The sequence below is a fragment of the Notamacropus eugenii genome, chromosome 2 (genome assembly GCF_028372415.1).
Source record: "Notamacropus eugenii isolate mMacEug1 chromosome 2, mMacEug1.pri_v2, whole genome shotgun sequence".
In the NCBI taxonomy this organism is placed as follows: Eukaryota; Metazoa; Chordata; class Mammalia; order Diprotodontia; family Macropodidae; genus Notamacropus; species Notamacropus eugenii.
The window spans coordinates 210,940,551-210,965,218 of NC_092873.1; the positions used below are offsets into that span (position 1 = coordinate 210,940,551).

The 24,668-nt window shown below is 39.3% G+C and overlaps 1 protein-coding gene across 1 annotated transcript in view; it reads left to right on the plus strand.

Moving 5' to 3' along the window:
- The first annotated feature begins 738 nt into the window (after positions 1-738).
- RSPO3 (R-spondin 3) overlaps positions 739-24,668 on the plus strand; it is a 111,631-nt gene continuing 87,701 nt past the window's right edge. The window contains exon 1 of the mRNA XM_072643238.1: positions 739-2,057. Within this exon, the coding sequence (XP_072499339.1) occupies positions 1,961-2,057 (97 nt within the window). The 5' untranslated portion in view covers positions 739-1,960. The remainder of the gene's footprint in view (positions 2,058-24,668) is intronic.

Below are 24,668 nucleotides of genomic sequence, written 5' to 3' on the forward strand. Positions count from 1 at the left end.
AACCACCAAGGAGACTAGTAGATAGAGACAGAAAGAATGAGCCAGAGACAAAGAGACAGTGATAGAGACAGAGAAAGAGAAAGGGACAGGGACAGCGACGGAGATTCGAAGGTTGTGAAGGGAATTGCTTGTTGTGGAGATGACAGGGTAGGAGAAATGTGCCAGAATGGAAAAGGGCTAAGGTGGGGGTTCTCTTTTGGGGGGGCACTTGGCATGATAGTAATTCCAAAAGAAATGTCTTAAGCACATACACACATCTGCGTCCTTTGCTCCCCACTCACACACACACACACACACTCCCCCCTTTTCTAATAATTCTCGGCAGAGCAGGCAAGTCACCTTAGGAGGACCTGGCTTATGTCCTTATGCAGGCTTCTATTTCAGTGAGATAGGAGAGGAGAGGGGAGGACAGGAGAGGAGAAGAGACGAGAGGAGAGGAAGGGAAGGAAGGGGAGGGGAGGGGAGGGGAAGGGAGGGAAAGCAAGGAAGGGAGAGGGAGGAGGAAGAGAGGAAGAGAGAGAGAGAGAGGTAGACAGAGAGGGAGGGAGAGGGAAAGAGAGAGAGGGAGAGGGAGAGAGAGGGGAGGGGAGGGGGAGGGAGAGGGAGAGGGAGAGAGAGAGAGAGAGAGAGAGAGAGAGAGAGAGAGAGAGAGAGAGAGAGAGAGAGAGAGAGAGAGAGAGAGAGAGAGAGAGAGAGAGAGAGAGAGAACAGGAAAAGAGAGGAGAGACCGCAAGCAGAAGGAACCCTGGCCTCAGCGTTGACTTCCCGGGGAGAAGTTATTGAGGGCTAAGCTCCTCTCACTGCTCCGCGGCTGCCCTGGGCATTAGGCGGGGGCGCAGTGGGATGGGCGTGGGTTAAGTGTGGAAAGGAGCCCAACTCCAGGCTGATGCGATGAGAGGATGAGATGAGATGCGTTATCTCACTCTAGCGTAGAAGCCTCAGTCAGCAGCGGCCAGTAACCCAGGCGGTCTTGGCCCCCAGATTCGCCCACCTCTCATCCCACTGGCTGAGACTGCCCTCCAGCTGGGGTGGGACTTTGCTTCGCATCCACTCCCCACCCTCTCCTTTGAATTTAAACTGTTATTTAATTTGCTGTGCGCCTCAGTCAATCCAGGGATGCTCCGCCGGAGCCCGGAGCCCCAGAGCCCCAAAGGCGCCTCTTCCCTTCCTTCTGCCAAGTAACATCGCCTGTACTTTTCCAGATCCCTCTTTCCCTCTTGAAATTGAAAGTTCTTGAGGTCGCTCAGGGTTGTTGCTCCAGCAGTTTCCTTCCCCGCCCCCCTAGCTCCCCCCTCCCCCCTCCACTCCCCCTCCCCTATGGGGTACTCCCGGGAGCCCTGCAGAAGACTGGTGCGGCTCCTGCATGCGAGCAGCAGTAGGAGCTCCAGATTCGCACGCCAAGAGCGCCCTATGGCAACTAGGGCTGTGACCGAGGTGCTGAAGGCAAGCGCTCCCTGCAGCCCCAGCAGCAGCAGCAGCAGCAGCAGCCACCGCGGCAGGCAGAGCAGCCGTGGCTACAGAGCCTGAAGCGCCGCCGCAGCCGCCGAAACCTCCGCCTCGTCCTGCCCGCAGCCCCCAGCCCTTAGCCCTCAGCCCTCGGAATCGCAGTCTCCTCGCAACATGCTACCTGCGGCAGCATCGGCGTGGCCGCTCGCCTCTTCTGGACCCTTCTCCCACCTCGATGACAGCTCTCCTCTAAGATCCGCCGGACTTAATTGCTCGGACAATTTGAAAGTGCAATAATTGATTTCTCTGCTTCCCCTTCATTTCGCTTCATTTTCTTCATCTCCCTTCTCCTCCTCCTCATCGCTACTGTCGGATCTGAGCCGAGAAGTTGCTCAGCTGTTTTGGTTATATGCGTGCTTATCCATATATCTATATCTATATTTAATAACCACCAACAAAATTAACAACCAAAAAGACAAGGGGGAAAGGGAAGAGACACCATTACCGGGTTACTATGCACTTGCGACTGATTTCTTGGTTTTTTATCATTTTGAACTTTACGGAATACATCGGCAGCCAAAACGCCTCCAGGGGAAGGCGACAGCGAAGAAGTAAGTGTGGCTTTATTGTATGTATGTACTTGTGCTGAGCCTGGCTGTTCACCTGTCCGACTGCTATGAAGTGTCTCTTTCCATCCGTCGCCCCCCCCCCCCCAGCCCCCGCGTCCGCCCACTCCACCCCCACTTGAAGAGGTAACTGCGATTTATTGAGTGTATAACTATGACCAGCTTTCCCCCTCCTCTTCTCTTCCCGGTTCTTTCTCTTCGGTAGGATTAGCTCAGACCCCAGAGATAACGGAGCTGGAGTAGAGACAGGTTCCTATATGTGTTTTTTTCCCCCGCCTCCATCTTAACGTACACTTCCTCGGCAAGTTTCACCTCCTCGTAAAACTCGCCATTCTTTAAAGCTGGGGATCCTACACGTTTGTTCGCCCACTCTTGGACAGAGGGTCTTTGGACTTTCTCTGACAGAATCATTTTTATTGGATCCTTCAACAGCGGGTAACTTGGTCCCTCTTGACGCTCTGCTAGACTGGTGAGTAAAATATCTTAGAGCCCCCTGAAATGCCTCTCTCTAGTATCCTCCTTGCCCTTGAACTTCATCTTGTCCTATCATTTACAACTAATACGGCCTAATGCTGCCTTGGGAGGATGCTGGAACGCAGCGTGGCCAGGAATAAAAGGTTGTGGGCAATGAAGTTCTTTGCCTTAAATTAATTGTGAGGATGGAAGCACTTCTCCCCTCCCTCTGAATGATAGTTGGAAGTGAGGAAAATCCGGAGAGAAAGGTCATTGAAAAGTACTGGTAAGGAAAGACCTCAAGAACAGGCTTGGGGCAGTCCAGTGGGGTTTGGAGTAAACTCATAGACACCTTCTTACTCAGAGGTATTGCTTCAAACCATTCTCTTATATTATCTCTGACCCAGAAGCGAATCAAGTCTTCCTTATTTGTCTCCAGCTCAGCCAGGAACAGGACAACTGACAGGCGATTTTTAATCCAGAAGCAATCCCGACACCTTGTCTCCACCTCTCGCTCTGATCCTACTCCTTTTGTCTTTAAAGACTCCCTGTCCTGGCCGCTTTGCTGGGCAATCCTGACCAGCCCTGGATTGTTTAAACCCCCATCTCCACGGAAGCTCCAATACTGAGAGCCAAGCTCACTGTGACCAGGACCATTTCAAGAGTCAGTCTGTCCCGGGTCTGAAAGGTGAGCCTTCCCAGAGTCAGAAAGAAGATGAGAGAGAACAGTCAAGTCTTCCCTTGATTCCTTCTTCCCCACACCCCCCAGGTTAATAGCATTTCTGCAAATGGTCCATAGTCTCAGACCCTCAGTACTTTTTCCCCAGACTAGGAGATGGAAGGAAGAAAGAGAGGAGAGAGAAAAAAGAAATCTACTATTTTCAGCGTAGTTTAGGGAAATGGGGACTATTTTTTCCCAGAACCCAAAATTTATCAATTCCCCCCAGCTTCCCCATGCTCATTGAATCCATTTTCCCGGGAGGGCACAGCCAATAAGGAGTAGTTACCAACTTCTCCTCCTTCTTATCCCCCTCCTCCTCCTCCTCTCCCTGAATTCCTGTCTCCCTTCGGGAACAGTTCTCCTCCAGTCCTCTTGCTCAGAGAAGCTCTAAGAGAAAGCTGGGGGATGTCAACGTGGAAGAGAAAATACTGACTTGTTTTTTGGTTCGGATTTGGAAAGCACTTCATGGACCGATGTTTGTCTCTGTACCTTCCCCAGTGCCTAACGGTCCCCCTGAAAGCTCCCTTTGTATCGTTTGCCTCGGGCACACAAGGTTTGATTCACCTCGAAATTGCTTTTAAGAAACATAGCTCAGCAAGAACGCCAGAGGCTCGGGCCCTGCCTTCTAGACTCTCGGCTCACTTAGCAGGGGGCAGGAGGGACTAAGTTAAACATGTCAGGGCATCCGATTTATTATCCTTGGCCACTGAATGGTTTGTATTCTTCATAGCTTCCCACCCACTCCTTTTAACCCCTGGCCCGGCGGCAGACGAACAGGAGAGGCGGCGGCTCAGGGCTCCAGCAGTGCCCTCTCACCGCTGTCAATCACCACCCTCCCTTCCCCCAAAGAAAGCAAGCAAAGTCGAGTTTAGTCTGAGCTTGATAAGGAAAGGAAAGCCGGGACAGGGCTACTAGTGCTTCCATCAAATACCCACTACCACCCAACCAACTCAACCCCATTCACTGAAAGTAGACACAAGTCAACTTTGAGTAGGCAACTTTCATTCTGCACTATTAGCTCCAATCTCGAAACAGGATTTCTTGGAGGGGACCAGTCAGTAGACTTGTCACACAGCCTCAACCCACTGCCTTAGATAGAAAACTGGGGTGGGGGGTGGGGGAAGAGGAGTGGGGAGGATTCCGAGGGAACAACATGACTTTCGCACCGGCTTCAGAAACTGGATAGAGACTACGTTCTAACTCCTCCAAGCATTACAAACTTTTCCACAAAGTAGTTCACCTGTCTAGCATCTTCCGCTTAACGTCGGTTCGGGGTCTGTTGAGCAGGCCATGCAAGAGGAGAAAAGATGAATTTTTGATCTGTAACAGGGTCCTTGGGAAGTGGGGAGTACGGGCGGGAAAGACAGAGGGAAAAACTCTCTTAGAATACTTCCATGCCTTGCTGCTTCCCATTCTCCCTCTCCGCACCTTATTCTGCTTTTGCGGTGACCGTTTGCTGGGCTCCAATACTGTGGGAGGTGCGACCCCTTGTGTTCTCTGCGGAGACAGACAAGATGCTGCATACAGGTGCATTACAGAACTCTGGAGGATGAGCAATGACAGGGTGAAAGAAGAAGGGGAACATTTGGGAAAGAAAGAAACTCAGGGCCAACCCTGTATATAAATTTAAGTGGCTACATCTTAACGACAGAAGGATTGTTGAGAAACAAATTGATGTCTGCCTTTTCCCTAGTTAGGGTCTTGAAAAACCATTTTAAACCATAGGTCCCGGAGGAAGTGGACAAAGAAAGACACAGGTTGACCCGACAGTCCTCCTGAAGACAGCCAGGGTATAACATTCAGGCCTGTTTTCTCCAGCTTGGAGATAAATTGTTACTCTTTCGATAAGATCCTTAGCATTCAGCCTAAGTTACTATCAGATAAGAGAGCTGTGAATAGAAAAATGAAGAAGTAAGGATAATTGCTCTTTATCTATCTTCTAGTTATCTAGTGTTTTTCCCGTTTACACACTCACAGAATGTCTTCTAAATATTAAATATTTCCAAATAACTTTAAGAAGGGTTATTATAAAATATATATATCAGATCTAGTCAACTTGAGCGCTGTTGGAAAACAGAAGTTATTCCCCACTCCCAGCTAATGGAAAAGAGTAACCTGATTTCCTCCTATGAAAATACTAACATTTTTAACAGATATAAGCAGCTTTGTAAAAGAGCAGTGAGCTATAGATGAACAAGTATATAGTTTCTATTTTTCATCTGTTTGGATTGACACACCAGGAAGAAATGACACCAACCAGATATAACTAAAAAGTTATAACAATACCTATTGATAAGTCCCAACAAGGTAATTATTGTTGATTCATTTAATGATTTTAGGTACTTGATGCAAAATCCAAAGCTTTGGTTTACATTATTAAATCTCATACAACAATCTCACTATTTCAGCTTGGGCAAATCCTTTAGCATCTCTGTACTTAAGTCTTTCTGTTGGTACCACGTAAACCACAGTTAACTCTGATCCACTCAATATCTAAGTTGTGATGATCATTAAGAAAAAAATTTTATGGTCTCATCTGGAAGGAGAAAGATAAATGTTACAAACTCTCTTTTATCTCCAATGGTCAGGGAATACAATTGTTCCGGATTACTAACTAGTCAACTATACAGAATAATTAATAGATCAATTAGCAACATTTAAAGAACTTAGAAAACATTTACATCAAAAACATTAACACTAAAACAAAGTAATAAGCATAGTTGTCTTTACCGTCATGATTCAAATAGCATTTTAGGATCTTGTTATGTTTAAAGGTAGTACAGAAAAAAAACTGATTACTTGAGGGTCACTTATCTAGATTCCAGATAAACAGAAATTTCACAAAGACCATAAAAACCCAATTACTCTAGGTAGGCATTAAAATAGGATATAATCATTTTAATGTTTTGATCTTATCCAATACAATTCTTAAAATGAAAAGTATATTTACAAAAGAAAATCTGGATAGAAGTTCAATGCAATTTAATACTGGTTAAATAATTTTGACTAATTATTAAATAAATTCACACAGGTTTATAAGAATACTCTGACATTGTTTTAGGTATTGAACTGTTTCTACATGCCTAACATACTTCTTGTGATTCGGTTGCTAAAAAGCTGTTCTAATAATCCATATGAATCATAAATGAATGCACCGTGCATTTTTGTTCATGTTGACTTCTTTTTTCTGAAATCAGAGTTTTTATGTTGTTTGATAATGCAATCTATTACTCAGTGTTTCTACCTTCAGTCACTCATTGGGGAGGGAAATGAATTTACTGACAGAGATAAGTGCAAAACATTCTGGGAAAAGTGCATTCTGGTATATATAATAATAATTGCACAATAATTTTGTAAATCAAACCCACAAAACCAAACTTATATGTCATAGTAGACATAAAAACAAAAGAGAAAAGAAATTTAATTCTTTGAATCCTGTCTTAATCATCATTCCAATATTAGGATCATTTCTGAGTTATCCCTTCATTTCATCTTTTTTCATCTTTTGTTTATTACTTCAATATAAACATCTTACTTAAAATATCAGAAATGGTGATGTGTTGCCATTTTAGTCCTAAGTTACTGTAAGTAAACCAATAGGGAATATAGGAAAAAATGTGAAACAGATTTACTATTAACATTTCAACATTTCTTTAAGGATGAAATATGAACAGTATTTTCATTAGCATGTGGTAAAGCTTTGTTACAACATTCTTCCATCAAAAGTTTCGCCTGTACATAACATTCAACAAATTTGGCCCCCAGAAAACACGGCAAAGAAATTTCACTATATAGTAAAATTTAATTTTAAGATTATTATAGGGAAATTCTAGCTACATTGCTTCCATAAAATGAATTTATTGGGCAGCTGATCGCTTTAGACAATTTGAGCCCAGAGAGAGAGCTCCAGCTTCTTTCAACATTCCTAAAATCTAATCTGGGATATTTAGCCAAATGCTTAATCTTACAAAAAGTACCAGAGTTATTTTTGACCCTATGTAGAGGTGACAGGAGTCTTTGAAAGACCAAAAGACTCCACCATCTCCAAACTTGTGATTAATTAGAGTGTAAGATAAACTGTCCAAATCAAACCATTCTGGATACAGTGCATTACTAAGTAGGCTTTTTCCATCTTTGCAATTTTCTTCCATCCAAATATTGTATATTGGATAATGAACTGACTTTTCCCTCCCCCACTTCACCACTCATTCTATTTCCCCAACTCCCTTCCCACCCACCTCCCCACACACACACACCAAAAAAATCCATCAAATATCCTTTCCCAAATAGTGAATTCTTGAAATACCATCAGGGTGGGTATTGAGTTTCATGAAATGCAAGAGGCAACTTTAGTTACCATTAGGAAAACATCATTCAATTTTGAGAGCATGGTAAGGATCATGCAGGACAGTGTGTTGAAATTACATATTGCACTTGGTTAGGATGGTTTCTTTGATTAACATTGCTTGCTACACTGACATTCTTTGTCTAACTCCACTTCAGTTTTCTAAAATATGCCAAGGATTAACTTCTAGGGGAATATTGTAAATTGCATAGAAGAAATTGCTTTTCTTAGTTGTGCTGGCAAAAGAATGCGATCTTTTCCAATGACTAGTTCTCAAAATTTCAAATAATTACATTATTTTAAAATTTACCCTCTATGTTCAGTGATATTTTGAAATGCCTTCTTTTATAGTCTTGCAAATATAACTTGAGGAAATGGAGAATGTGTAAAATATACATTTGAACAAAAAAGGGTGCTACTTCTTTCCCTATTTAATGTATTCAGCCTATGGGATCTTTCCATTCAGGAATATTTCAGGCATTCTTACTCTCTGACCATCATCCAGATATAATAAGAAGAATGGAATGTTCCATTCTGGGACATCGTGGGGGTGTTCAGAATATTTAACCTCTGATTGCCATTGAGTGCTAGGCAATCCTGTTTTCTGCTTCAAAAGTTTCATCTACATGAGACTTTCAGGCAAAATACCTGAATTCTTTTCATATAAGGAGAGCTTGAATAATTTCAAAAATTCCATTTTTAAAGTATGATTGCAGGTGCCTCTTATCTGATAAGAGCATTTCTGTCTTATTTGTAATCTTGGCATTGAATCTAGTCACCATCTGCTGTTACTACAAGGAATCCTGCTGAAAATTATTCCAGAAAATTTCAGTGGTTCTGAATAGCACACATGCCCAATTAAAATAATGCTTTGAAACTCATACATAGGTTTAATATGAGAGGTAACCAGCTCTTATAAAATGTTATCTTGTTCATGTGCAATTCCATCCGGCCTGTAGATCAAGCATCTATCTCTACTTTACTGTAGACACTAGGCCACAGAAAGTTAATTTAGGATAGAAAGTTTTGTGTGGTGAGAATAATTTAGAACCGTGAGTCAGGAGACCAGGCATCTGGTCTCAGCTCTGCTACTTGCTGTAAAAACTTGAGCAAATTAAATTATTCCTTGAGCAAAGTTTCCTCATCAATAAAATGAGAAAATTAGTCTATATTATTTCCATGGTTGGTTGCTTCAAGCTCCAACTGCTAGTAATTCTAATTTATTAGTAATCTATAAGCAATAAAAAGGAGAATAAGATAATCCTAAATCCAGCTTCCTTATTCAACATACCTACACTCATTTGACATTTTATTACAATGTAACTGAAGATCACATGGCAACAATTCATTATTATGAAATGTGTACAAGTACAAAGCACCTTCATTATTCACTAGCTGAGCCCCACAGTGAGCTAGTTCAACTGTCTAGTTACTAAAACAGCAACCCAAGCAACTCACGGGTGGTATTCTGTCTCAGTCCCAATCTGGGGTTTAGTTTTGTGAAGGCAGAATTAAAAGTGTTCCAGAGCTAGTGAATCAAGTGTTCATTTATTCACTCTCTTAGGAATGGGGTTGAGAAACCCAACATTGACTCGTGTGGAATAAGGGTCACACCAATTCCCTATCCTATACACAGACAAAAGAAGTCATTGTGAGGCAAACCTGCCCTCAGGAGAAGCACACTCTGGAGAGCACTTCCCCAAGTCCTTAGAGCCCTCAATGATGTGAAAAGTCTGCTGGGAGCAGACTGAGAAAGAGCAAAGGGGTTTTCTTCCTCCCCCCTTCACCACTTCTACCACAGACTGCATTGCCATGGCTGGACCAACTTTAGGAGTATGCAAAATAGGTTACCTATTCTCAAATGATCAGCCTTACCTCTGACTATTCCACCAATTTTTTTTTCTGAGTCTCCCCTTTTGAAATGCATATCTGGGAGAGGTCAAATCTTAAATATTAATTAGCGAACATATTAACGAATATTTACTTTGATACTTTGAAAGATCTCTGGTTTCCAGGAAAATCACAATCCCTTTTTACCTTTTCACCATTTTTTCACTATTCACCATTTTTTCTTTACATTTTTCTGTTATGCTATCTATAGGGAAAGCCATCCAATAACCATGCTAAAAGTTACTGTTCCTGGTGTTTGTGGCTACATAGGTATTTTTAGGAGCTGTTTCCAGTTTGTTGGTCTTCTACCTCTTCTTTGGGGCATCTATGTGGTGCAGTGGATAGAGCACCAGTGCAGGAGTCAGGAGGACCTGAGTTCAAATCTCATCTCAGACACTTGACATTCACTAGCTGTGTGACCTTGGGCAAGTCACTTAACCCCAATTGCCTCATGCTGGGTCATCTCCAGTCATCCTGATGAATACCTGGTTGCTGGATTCAGATGGCTCTGGAGGAGAAGTGAGGCTGGTGACCTGCACAGCCCTCCCTCACTCAAAACAAAGTCAAGTGCAAGTCATGTCATTACTTCTCTGATGGCATGATCTTCTTCGGCAATGAAGGATGAACACACTCTTCTTTACCTTCCTAGCCCAACAGGAGAAGGAATAGAACTGCCTCAGGCAGAAGGTCTTGCACTGAGCCATGAGTCTTCTAAGTGGCAAGTAATGCACTCTGTCTCTAGACAACCAGGAAGGAAAGTGGAGTCACTTGGAATTTTCCCCTTGGGGAAATACAACTCTCAATAAATAAAACTCTCCTCAAGAAATATTAAAATGCCCAGCATGAGTCAAACTCCATCCATCCACTTTGTTCATTGAGTTTTTCTGTCAAACCCTTGAGGAAACAGAATTAGATACAGAATCACCAAATCCTGGAATGTCAGAATTGGATGGGTCTAATCCAATGGCCTTGTTTAATAGATGAGGAAGTCAGAGAAGTTATAACACTTGTCCAAGGTCACACATTAATTAGAGACAAAAACAGTACGTATTAGTCTTTCTCCTGGCACCACAGATCTGTGTGTGTGTTCGTCCTTCATTGCCAAAGAAGACCATACCGTCAGAAAAATAATGACATGACTTGCACTTGACTTTGTTTTGAGTGAAGGAGGGCTGTGCAGGTCACCAGCCTCACTTCTCCTCCAGAGCCATCTGAATCCAGCAACCAGATATTCATCAGGATGACTGGAGATGACCCAGGATGAGGAAATTGGGGTTAAGTGACTTGCCCAAGGTCACGCTAACCAATGACTGAAGGAAGAAAGGAAGGAAATGGCATTTATTAAACACCTAACATATCCCAGGCATTGTGCTGCTTTATAAATAACATCTCATTTGATCCTCACAACGATCCTGGGAGGTAGTTGCTTTTATTCTTCCTATTTTACAATTGAGAAAACAGAAACAAACAGAGTCTAATGATTTGTTCAGGGTCATACTATCAGCAAACATATAAGCTTGGATTTGAACTCAGGTCTTTCTGACTCCAAGTCCGGTTCTACATCAACTGAGGCAGCTAGATATAGGACATAAATTGCTGCTGCTTCTTTTTTTTTTTATTGTTGGTAATCCCTCTGCAACTGTTCTCTGATTGGTTTTACTCTTTCCTCTTAGTTGTTCATATAGCTAGTTATATTCTAGAATTATATAATTATAATATATACGTAATATACATACATATATATTATAATTATATAATTAATTAAAATAATTAATCTGCATCAATCCAGACAGCCCCAAGGCCAATTTTTACAGAATTTAAGACTAGGAAGAGATTTTAGGGCTGATCTAGTCCATTCTTTTCACATGGAAGATGAAGAAACTGAGGTACAGTGGCAATGTAAGTTACTTAATCTCATAGGAAGTTAGTGGGCAGAACCAGAATCCAGGTTTCTAGATTTCTAAACTACTGTTCTTTCTGAATGACATGTGGCAGTTAGTTTTAGTCAGACCAACTGAAAGCACTCCTTGGGTTGTTTCTGTCAATTATGCTCTGCTATAAACCACTCTACCCACAAACTTTTAGGAAAAACTTGATGTGTGACACCTGCTATCCATGAGTTTCATATTGGTGAAATAGGAAGTCCCACACCTCTGCCTGTTTTCTCCTGACTAGGTAAGGGGGAGGATATGGTTATCTTCAGTAAATAAGCAAAAAAAGGAGGGAAGGAGAAGAAGGACAGGGGAAAACCCACCTGAATTTAATAAAAGTAGGTGGCACAGTTGATAAAGTGCCAAACCTGGAGTCAGGAAGACCCATCTTCCTGAGTTCAAATTTGACCTCAGATACTTACTGGCTACGTGACCCTGGACAAGTCACTTAACTCTGTTTGCCTCAGTTTCTTTACCTGTAAAATGATCTGGAGACGGAAATGACAAATAATTCTAGTAGCTCTATCAAGAAAATACCCAAATAGGGTCACAGAGTCAGGACTGAAAAACAACTGAACAACAAGGAACTGCTGAATCATCTGTCATAGGCTATACTGATGATGATGAGGAGGAGGAGGAGGAGGATGATTGACATTACATAGTTCTTTAAAGTTTGTGAAGCAGATTACATAAATTATTGCATCTGTCTTCACAATAATTAGATGAGGTGGATACTTTAGGTGTTATTATCCCCATTTTTCACATAAGGAAACTGAGCCTCAGGAAGGTTAAAAGACATTTGTTATCAGTAAGAACTGGTAGCAGGCTTTTAATCCAGGTAGGAATGCTTCCGTTTTCTGAACTTTAGACATATTTTAAAGCAACAAGACTTTCTAGAACCAAGAGAGAAGCGCTCTTCATAGTTATTAAGTGTAATTAACTATTACATACAGTACCATATCTTGACTGCTGTTAGCTATTCAAAATATTACTTTCAACTTTGGGGATTTTTGCCCATCTAAAAGTCTCCTTATTATGCACAGTCATAGAAAATGTTTGCTAGGGTTTTGAGTCACAATATCGTCTACCAAGTCCTAAGAAGAAAAAGATTATCACTTGAAGTTTCCTGTCACCAGATCACCATTATGTTTAACAAATTTATTTATTAAGAGAGCGTTGTCTGCAAAAATCACTCTAGTGGCTTGAGGTGGGGCTAAGGTAGAAAGATTAGTAAGACAGTAAGATCCTATCTTACTTTTTCCTATTTGTCATCTGTTCCCTCCAGGAAGTATTATAATATAATACGATATGATACTATCTGATCCAATTCAATATAATATGACATAATATATATATAATACTATACAGTATTTACTTTACACAAGAGATTTTAAAAAATGAGGTATAAAGCACAAGCATGCATAAACTACAGAACCTGATGCAATTTTTCAAAACGTCATTTCTCCTGGATATACGAAAAATGTCCTTTTCCTGCTTTGAAGAGTTGTATTTGCTTAGAGGTGAAAGGGAACCTTACAGATGATCCAATCCAATCCCCTCATTTTTCAAATAAGAAAAGAAACTCAGAGAAGGGAAGATATATGCCCAAGGTTACACAACCAGAAAGGAGTGTAGCCATGATTTAAGCCTGGGTCTTTAGACTCTGAATCAGGAGGGCTCTACTTGCAGAAGTAGAACTGCAGAAAATGTGTCTATTTTTACAGCACCTGTACCTTACCTCCTCTCTTTTGATTTTGTCTAACTACTTTCCCTTTCTAATCTTAGATATGTCCTGCCATCTTACTACTTCCATCTAAAGGAAGCCAGATTTTCAAAGCTTGTCTTTTTCTTCACCTAAGTTCTTCGAAGAGTTTGGATTGGTTTTCGATTCCCACTAGAACAGACTTAGAATCGCCTTCAAATATCTTATTATAAGTGAACATAAAATGAAGTTATGTACTAAATTCTCTCTCACACACAGACAAGTCTGCAGAAAACTAGCTGGTAAGCATATTCATAATTATACCCCAATACAAAGCACATTCCTCAGAGTGAATGGTAGCACGGAGCCCCGTTTTATAACCACGTGATATAAACCACTACCACATAACATAAAATAACAGAATTTGCAAGATGCTTTTTTTAGAACATTATTTTCTTAACATATGCTCAATAGATTGGTAAGGAAAAGAACAGCAAGTTTTTCACTGTGGCTTGTCCTCTAGTCCACCTTTAGGTTTTAGTTGAACAATTATTCAAAAGGTCATTGAACCATAATAATGATTTCTTTTAATCATGTAGCTTAAATATGTAATAAAAGATGTCCTACGTTAATCTTTAAATTTTGCTTTTTCTAATTCAATGCAATTCAGTGAATATTCATAAATTACTTATACTCTATATGAATTATTGTGTTAGATACTGTCCTTACCCTTTTGGAGTTAATATTCTAAACCAATAATGATTATTTGTGCAATAAGTTTACTTCATCAAAACATTGATAGATGGCTAGACAGATGGTTTATAGACAGATCAATGAGAAAGAGAAGGAGGGGTGGGCTGGACCTCTAATTTTATTGATATGTGCAGAATTTCCAGGTAAGAAAAAAATCATCGACCAATGTACATTAACACCACCTCTGCAATTTATAGTCTTAGAGAGATCCCTAGAGCACTGAGAGGTTAATAATTTGTCCAGGGTCATACAGCTAGTATGTTTGAGAGGGAAAGGCTTGACTAAGATCTTCTTAGCTCTGAGACTATCTCTTTATTCACCATGACAGTCCCTATCTCTGCCTCTTCCCACATATTTGTGTATGTATATATGAATGTATGTATGTATATGTATATACATGCATATCTATGCATATGTATGTATGTATACATATATGCTTAAAGGATAGGCGTAATTCTAGTTTTACATATGAGGATATTAATGCATCAGTGAAAATAAATGACTTGTTAAACATTACTTCAATAGTTAATGGTTAATCTAGATAGGACCAAAACTCAACCATCTCTCTTGGCTCTCAACTCATCTACTTGAACCACAATGTACATTGACTAACTTGGTAAAATGAGTAAGATAATTCATGGTCCCAGATTTTAGATTCTCATTAAAACTAAGAATTTGGAACAAGAAACTCTCTTCATTCATTTGGACCAAGAACCCAATCAAATGCAATTTTCTTGAGGGTAGGAACAATTTAACTTTTTGTATTGAATGAAGCTTTACAAACACTCTAACCTCACTTATTCTAAAATGTGCCCTAAAAACGTGTATCACTAAGAAACTGGCATGTGGAAAAATATATCTTTAAAACTTAGAAGCAAAATGCTTCTATATAAATTTGCCACCACAATAGAATACCAGTTTTTGTCTTTATCTAACAATAAAGGCATCTTCATGATTCCCGAAATATGTAACAAACTATTTTGGACTAGCATTGATGATGGTATAACTGTTGTTCAGAGCTCATTCTCAATGATCACATCAGTGTGTGTGTGTGTTTATTCCAATAGTGTAAATCAAAATCCATATATAGGGTGTCTGTACAGTTTTAAACTTTATAGCTTTAATAGTTTTAAATTGCACTAAGACTTTTGGGACACCCTATGCATTTTATCACCCTGTGTGGCTCTTCTCATATCCTCTCACAAATCTTCTGCAGAGGATCATCCTGGATGATAACATCCTGGATGCTTCTTCTAGGTAGTCTTGAATTATGTGGATATAAATGTAATGCCTAGGTTATCCATCTATTATCCCTTGCCAATGCTACCTGTTCCAACCATTTCCTCTTCCGGTCGGTCATTATTTTGGGACATGTGATAATTGCAAGTCCCTGAGAAGCTGCAAAATAATAAAAAAGCTAAGATATACACAAATAGCCTCAGATTAAGGCAGTGTATAATAAGTGAATAGCACTTATTATTTAAGAGATATAGGAATTTAGAGGAGGAAAACCACTTCTGACCAGGGTCATTACAGAAGGTTTGAAAAAGGAGGCATTTCAAAGAAGATTTTCAAAAATAATCATGTTCACTGCCAACTATGTGTACAGGATTTTAGGATTTACCTTCAGAAGAGATCTTTGATATCATCTAGTCCAAAATTCCTTCCAATTCTTAAAATCCGCAATGCTCTCCACATAATACACATAGAGAGACATAATGGCACCATGAATATAGTACTAGCCTTGGAGTCATAAAGACTTAGATTTGAATTCTGTCCATTGTCTGTGTTACTTATGAGTATTTAGCTTTGTTTCTCTAGGTCACAGATTCCTCATTGTAAAATGAAAATAATGCCTGGAGTCTCTGCCTCATGGATTTGTTTCAATGATCAGATGAATCAGTGTACATATATATAAAGCACTTTGAAAACATTAAAGAACTAATATTGTATTAATCAAAAGATTAGTTCTCAGTAAAACTTGTTGAAATTATGCAATTCTTCATTATATAGGAAATCATCTTTTCTGCCTTCCACCTCCCAATTCTGCTTATTCGTCACAGAACTTTTCAAAGGCTAACTAGCCTTCTGAAAAAGATTTTGTCTGCCCTCAAGAGGCTTATGCTTCACTGTTAAATCAAGATGTCACGGTCCATTAGAAGCATTCATTTGTTTCTAATTGTTTTTATTGTTTTCTAATTGTATTCTAATTGATTTATTTTACGTTGAATGATTTGAAAACTCCATGCATTAGAGTTAGGATAATCAACTTGTGCCCTTAGTAACACTTGAAACATGTGAGAAAAGCATTCTATCCCTTCTCATTTTAACTCATTTTCCTCTTTTTTTCTTCTTGTCCTTTCCTCCTATGTTTTTTCCATATATGTTTTTGCATGTGCACTACATTCAAAATGATGTACTGCATGTTTCTCTTACTGTTTGTCATTCTCCTTTTTTCTTTCCTCCTTTTTTTCACAGAATCATCAGAATTTTAGCGTTATCAGGTACCTTAGCAGCCCCATTGTCCTGCTTATGCCTTTCTCTTATAAGATCTATTTTAGTTCTCATTCAGCTTTATTGGTGGCATTCATGGATGGTGAAGCTGTTGACATTACTTCAAAATTGCTATGGAATTTCATCATTTTAAATGAGGCTTTAAGATCACACTATTTACTTCCAGGAGTACCTTAAAAGATAATATCTCACTTATGACATGGGGAGGGAGCCTGTTGTTTTGTTTTTTTGTTTGTTTGTTTAGTTAAACATCAAAATTCCTCTATGCAAATTTACTGCCACTGTAGACTACTGAATTTTGTCTTTATCCAGAGCAGTTATCTTTCTGTCTTTATAATATCTGACCAAATCAGTAACTTGGCCTGTTTCTGACTGAAGCACTGATGATGGTAACTTTCACTCAGAGTTCATTCTTAATGAGCCCTTTAGATGATACCTCCAATTTGAAAGTAACAGTTGTCAATGACAACTGTTGACAATCATGCAGATTGTTTGAGGATCAAACAACCAGAGGCTGTTGTGCTAAGGGATGTGATGTGGATACAGAGCAGTTTAAAATATAAAGCTATAACATGGGAGACCATTATGCATTAAAAGAGCATTGTTTATCCGCGTGGCATTTCCCAGCACAAACACTCAAACTGATATGGTCTCAGCTACAGAGTCCAAATAGGAGGGAGGAGGGGAGAAAGAGCAAAGTGCATGTAGTAGGGCATGATAATGGATTTAATGGATGTGTGTTTCATTGAGAAAAAATGAATTGGGGTAAGGGAGAAGATATTAGACGGAAAATGCTTGAAATTTAATGAGCCAAAGGGAGAGTGGGAGGATAGGGGGCAATTGTGGACATGAAATATGAACATATTTCAGCAATTACTACAAAGACTATAAACAATATCTATTGTTTGTTAAATCTGTTTATTTAAAGAAAACCAGTGCTTCTCATTTTATCTTATCCAAGAGACTAGTGATATGCTAGAGATATTCTCTTCAAAGAGATGCCAGGACTTCCCAAAGTAAAGGACAGTTATTTCATTTTATATATTCTACAGTTTCTAGCTTCCTAAAACCAACTGGGAATGAGTCAAACAAGTAGAAATCATAGTTTTAACTGTAAAGTTATTTCAGAGGACAGTTTGAGGGCAGGTTGTTTCTCATGGGTTCTTTTTTTTTTTCTTTCATTCTTTATTTACTCTTCTTTGGATGCTTATCTTCTTGACCCAGTCTTTTATTTTATTTTATTTAGTCCTTGAATGATTTTCAATGCCTCATCCCCAACAAGGAAAAGCTCCCTATAAAGGTCAAACCTAAAGCTCAACTAGCTGAGAAGGCCCCACTTTAGGATTCGGGGCCCCAGTGAATTACAATAAGACAAAATCCCAGGAGCCCAATTGCCAAAAAGTAATTAGGTTGGGGGAAACACAGACTCAACTCCTGGGAAGAGAGTCTGGTCACAGCAGGCTGAAGCCACTGCCCTGCTGTTGCCAGACTTAGTTGTTTCCCCTTCAGGATTGGATAAAATCATCCAAACTTCTGCAAAGCACAGGAAGTCCATCAGAAAACAATGGCTTTTCCACCAATTTTTTTTCTTCGATGGCTTATCCAAGAACAGCATGTAACACATGTATATAGGCCACCAATATATGCTTAGCTACTTTCATTTCAATCTTGTAAACTACCTTTCCTGAGTCTATTAGTGGAAACACACATACACATCGAGAGTGCCCATGATGTCATTGTTGCCCTTTCTTTTTCTCCCTTCCTAAACAAATGAAAAGCACTTGAGGAATTCAGTCTCATTTCTCTGTAAAAGAAGTATTAGGGGAGGGAAGAGAAAGAACCTCATGTAAGCATCCCTAGATGGGAATAAGAATCTAGTTATGCAATAGATTAGTAATTCTGAAAAGACGATCTGAACTAGAAATGTGTATCTTTTATTTGAATCGAGAGACATTGTTCAGAAATACTGGACATTATTAGTCTACCAAATCCAAGTGGTGCCTATTATCAAAAATCAAATAGAGTCTTAACCCAAAAGAAATAGAACAAAAAACTGATTAGAACCTTCCTGTGACTTACATATTAATTTAAAGCCTTAGTATACCCGACTCTCACGAGTTTGTATATACCTTTAAAACTGTTTGCTAGTAGTACAAAGAAGGTTTTTTGGTTGAAACTACTGAAAATTGACAGTGAATATTCAGAAAAGACTTGGGGTAGGCATTCTGTTTTTCACCTTTAAATGTCAGAGAGCTGTGCCAGTCTACCCAAGAGTTTATATCCTGAGGACTTCTAAGGTGAATTTAGCTCATCTTTCTATTCAGGTAAACCCATGTTCAGACCATTGGCTCTATATAATCATTCAGTGGATAATTTTGTATTTTCAAATATTCCCATTGCTAACCAGTCAGATCTCTTGTTCTCTGGCCAGTCTTTATTGGTTGCTGGCAGTCTCCATATAGCATTCTGACAACCAAGCCCTACCACAGTACACACACACACACACACACACACACACACACACACACGCACACTGGATACATTGAACAACATAGTTATATTTCTTCTACTATGAATTTAGTACCTTGGTAATGGGATAAGCTCAGATTACTAGGAACTTAAAGTTTTGGAAACTCATAATGGACTCCCTATTTGTTTCTTCTGTTGCTTTGTGGTAGGGCATAGTTCCTGTCACCATAATGGTGCAAAAGAAGCAGGTACAATAATCAACCACGTATTTTATTGGATAGCCAACTTCATGAGACCCTCCTTTGCACAGTTGCCTGACTGCCGATTCAGTCAATGCGATACGTACATATGTGGCAGGCACTGTGTTACAAATACAAGTAAAAAGAAAGACACATCCCTATCCTCAAGTAGCTTGCATTCTAATGAGGGAAGACAACACAGAGAATTAAATCCTAAATTTAAACCCTTCATTTCAGACGGCAAAAGAAGATTGCTAATCAGATGAGCCACTAACCATTTCCAGAGGCAGCCATCATCTTCAGCTCCCCATATATACACCCATTGACATTCCAATGCTTCATAATAAACCTTTTGCCTCTACAGTTAATGTATTCCTCATGCTGTAAATGGAGACTTTACAACCCCAGAAAGCTTAATATAATGGTTTATGGCTTCACTACCTAATTCACATGATCTGGAGAAGGAATACCTTGAGTTAGTGGTAAAGAATACTCTGTAACTTTAAATTTTTCAATATTTTTCAGTGTGATATATTTATTCCACCTATCCCTTGTCCTATTCAGCTCTCTGTTCACCCCACTCCACCCCCAAACCCAGAGGCCACTAATAAGATGAGCTGAACAGCCTCCTTTTAGAGGCTCCCAGAGCAAAAACAAACATGCAGACAGCAGAGTTAATTTATAAAATACTGAAGCATTTATCTTGGCAGCGGCGCCTCAGGAGCTAAGATTTTGCCTCTCCCTCCCTGACTCTCACATGCTTGGGCTCTCAGAGACTCCCAGAACGAACAAGTCCTTTCCTTATCCTTACTAACAAAGGGGCCAGTGGCCCAGATCAAGTTCTTAGCCTCCTCACACTTTTGGTGCAAACTGCTTGCATTGTGTACCATGTTTTTACAGGGTCTCAGTAACCCAAACAATCCCCATCGCTTTCAAAATCTGAAGCAATGGAGAGTCATTTTTACAAGAGCAATAAAATTAAAGTGGCTCCTCAACTACTTTACACGGATAACTCTAGAGCGTTGAAGTATCTTTTTTTCATGCAAACCCCTCATCCTCAAGCCCACAGACTTCCTAAAAGCACATCCCCAAGATTTTCCCTCTCCTCCCCTTTCATTTATTTCCTTTCCTCCTCCATTCCTTCACTTCTCTCTTACTCTCCTTTTCCTTCTCCTTTTTCCTACACCGTTTTCATCTCTCTCCTCTCTTTCTTCTTCTCCTATGCCTCTCCTCCTTTCTTTCTTCTCTTCTTCTCCCTCTCCCTCTCTTTTTTCTCTCCTCCTTCTCCTCTGCCTCCCTTCTCCTCTGCCTTTCCTCATTTTTCGTGTCCTCCTCCCTCCCCTCCTTCTCTCTTTCTCCTTCTGTATCTTCTTTTTCCTCTCTTTTTCCTTTTCTTCCTCCTCTCTCTTCTTTTCCTCCTCTGGATCTCCTCCTTTTCCTTCTCTTCCTTTTCTCTCTTTTTCCTCCCCTCCTCCTCCTCTCCTTTTCTTCTCTTCCTCTGACTCTCCTCCTTTTGTCCTCTCCTCCCTCTCCTTTTCCTCCTTTCCCTCTCTCCCTTCTCCCTTTCTTCCTTCCCTTTCCTCCCTTCATTTTCCCTCCCTCCTCCCTCTTCTTCTCCTTTCCCTCTCTTTCCTCTCCCTCTCCTTCTCCTCCAGTACAAGTCAACCCCCTTCCTCTGGGAGGAGGCCAGTAATTTGCAGGATTCATTCTGACAACTGCTCTGATGTAAATATTTAGAAAAATCCTTTCCATTAGAGATTAAACAAAGTGTAAGTAACTGTTCCTAAATGATGGATCTTATTAATGTTTGCACCAGCAGGCCCTGTGCTATCTAACTCAGAGAATCCTGTCTTTGTTCCGGCGGAAGGAATAGGAAAGGACAGACAGCATCAAATACAGCACTGGGATGCACTGTGGTCTAAACTGAAAAATGATAGCATGAGGAGTCACTGTAGACTTTGCCCATTAGACACACAGGTTGGAAAGTGGTGTGTAAATTCATTAATTACCTTTGGAAATAGTCAAAGGAGATCATTGGTGTCCTACGGATTGGGAAAGTGAACCATCCAATGATCTCTCTACTCCCATGCTAGTTTGGAAAACAGTTGTCAGCCCCTTGTCTATGTTCTCACCAAGTGAGTCACAGCTCTAGGATAATGATGAATGAAATCTCTGGTTCCTGTATTATTATCTATGAAATCAGAAAAGGAATAAAAGCTGGGAACTAATGCTTATATCAAATATCATATATTCAGAGAATATTAGTACCCTAAGCCCATCACCCTAACAAGGGTTAGGATAGCTCACAAGTAATATTCTAATCAGTCCTGTCTAGTTTGCAGTGTTCTGAAGTGTTTATTGTATAGGAAATTTCATGACCACATAATTAAAGGTATCAATATATTACTTGGAATTCCAAATGATTTCTTTAAAAAAGGGGAGAGGAATTTGTGAACATAGGAACAACCCAGAGATGGGCACAATTCTAGAGAATCCAAATTCTCTTTACTTTCCTAGAAGTGTAAAACCAACCACAGCCCAACACCACAGATAAACATCAGATGGAAATCTAGTCGGGATAATTCATGTGTAAAATGAGGGGATGTACTAGATGATCCCCAAGGCCCCTTCCAGCTGTTAAATTTGGTGGCACCTATTAGCACTTGAAATTTCTTTAAATGAGTCCTATAAAATGATTAAATGCAGCAGTTCCCCCCTCTCTACAGATCTTTTGGCTAAAACTATGGATTCATAATATTCTCCTACTAGGTAGGAGAATAAGAAGTTTTGATCTTGCCTCTCTTTTGAAAACTCACAAACACTCTCTTCACCTAGCTCTGCATTTTTGCTTTCAAACCAGGGATCTCCCAAGACCAAGATTTCTACAATGTTGTTCTGTAACAAGCAGTGAAATGCTGACAGAAAGAGACTATACAAGTATTGTTCATAAAAATAGAAGTAATCCCATCTTAATGCTACATAATTTTGACTTCACATAGACCTCAGATGACCTCCTAATGATGTTGTTCGTTGTTATCCCAACAACACATCTTGTGTGTGCACGTGTGTGTGTTTAAATGTGAGAATCAGAAACAAAAATTAGAAGGGTTTTATGAAGGAGGGAAAAAATAAACTTGAATAGCATTGAATTTAATAGAGCCATACCTCTAACTTGTTTTGAGCTAACTTTCCTCTTCCTGGAAACGAATAGGCAATGTGGTAAAATCAGGAAAAGCCCTACGGTAGGAAGTAAGAATTGGATTCTAAACATCCTTTCTACTTCTTTACTAGTGGCATTATTTTGTCAATATAATCTTTATGTTGTCTTAGTTCTCAGTTACCTTACCTGTAAAACGGGAATAATACTACTTTGCTTGTTTTTATTTATTGGGGAGAGGACCAAGTAATGTATTAAAGTTCCTTCCAGATCTGTGATCTTTTTTCACTCCCTTCAGACAAGACCATCAGCACTAAATTCTTGCCTTGAATAATAACATCAAGAATGTTAGAGCTGGTATTTCAGGCCAAATTTTCATGATTCCCCACAGAGTTCTGTACAAGTTCCTCAGACCATTACCCTCTTTAAGCAGTAAGGTCTTGTGGAGTATGGAAAAACATAAAAAGGAAAAGAAATGAACTTGGTCCTAGTGGAAAGTACAATGCACTAGATATTAGAAGTTCACAGCACAAAGGTAATCTAACAGGTCTTCAACATTTCTATAACTAATTTTTTTTTCTCTATTTTAATTCTGGGGATGAAGTAGGACTAGTAAAAATACTAAACTTGAGCAACTGATCAGAAGACCCAAGGTATCATATATAATAATAATCTTTAGTAGATTATACTTCAATGTTATCTAAAAGTAACTTTGAATTTTGAAAACTACTAAAAAATTCAAATTTACTAGGGAAAAGTCAAAATTAGTCAGGAGTTAAATTAGGGAATATCTGAAAGAATATGAATTCATTATACTGAGTATATATATAAAATACCTTGAAGTTAGGATAACATTGTCACCAAGTAGGAGTCTTTCAAAAGAATAGCAATAATTAATAATGATAGCTAGCATTTAGGTTTACAAAATTCATTACAGATATTAACTTATTTGATCCTTATAAAAAGCCTGGAAGGCAGATGCTGTCATCATCCCTATTTTACATATGAGAAAAGTGAAACAGACAGTGTTTAAGTCACTTATCCAGAATCACACATTTAATAAGTGCCTAAGGTTGGATTTGAACTCAGGTCTTCCTAACTGTGGATCCAGAGCTCTATATACTGTGTTACCTAGCTGCATAGAAATGTATTATGATTATTATTGCTAATTTTTAGAGCTTTAAAGTTCGCAAAATAATTACATATATTTATTTCATCTTTACCACAACCCTATGAATAGGTGCTATTATTACGTTCCCCCCAAATACACACCAATTTTATACATCCAAAGAGATAAGGCCCAGAGAAATGAAGTGTTTCACCCAGAGTTACACAACCTCTTCTGGATCCATCTTTTTCTGATTCCCCTGTCAGCATTCTGTCTGCTATATCATGGTATCTCCAAAACAGTTGGTTCTCCTGACGATTCCATTTGCAATATGCACACCTAGGAAACTACTATTTATTACAACAAAGGCAAAATTCAAGTTGGACCCTGTATATATAACAAAATTTTGAATTAGGTGGTACAGTAGATAGAGCTGTGAACCTAGAGTCAGAAAGATCCCAGTTCAAATCTGACCTCAGGTACTTACTAGCTGTGTGATCCTAGGCAAGTCCCTTAACCTCTGTTTGTTTAGTTTCCTCAAGTATAAAATGGAGATCGTAATACCACCTACCTCCCAGGGTTATTGGATCAAATGAAATAATAATTGCAAAGTGATTAACAAGTGCCTGCAACATAAAAAGTGCTATATAAATGTTAGTTATTATTATTATAAACCATGGAACTTTAACAATATAAATACATTTTTAACGATACATTTCACAGCAATTAGAAAATTACATTTGGAAGAGAGTTTAAAGTCATAAATTTATCAATAAATTACATTGGTGAGAGAGCTTGAAGTATTATAAATTTATCTATAAAATATAACTCAGAATTTTTTTACCTGAATTGTATAAAAACAAAGCCTGTGTTAATAAGAATGAAAGTTAAGGATTACGTGACCACGGAGCCATAATGCACATTCAATTTTCCCCTTGGAAAACTGAAAAAGCATACAGGATGAAGCAGGAATGTGAGCTTCAGATAACAGAAAAGGCTGCCATTTATTAGCTCTTCTTGTATCTTCCTGTCTTAAAATTTATGACAAATGAATTGAAATCATCGTTAAGCACAAGGTTTGTAACAATCGCAGGAAGCAAACTATATGTACCATCAACCTAAGTAGCCTTGTTAGTTTCAGCTTGTAATGTAGCAATCTGTTTTAGCTTTGTTGATTTCTATCTTCAGCATGCTGGTTTCAGTTTCTGCAGTAGAATATTAACATTAGTTTATTAATTGAAATTCATTTTGGAAATTCCATAAAGCTGTATTTTTTTCATATGGTGCATTATTTGCCATCCTTCCAAAGCATTT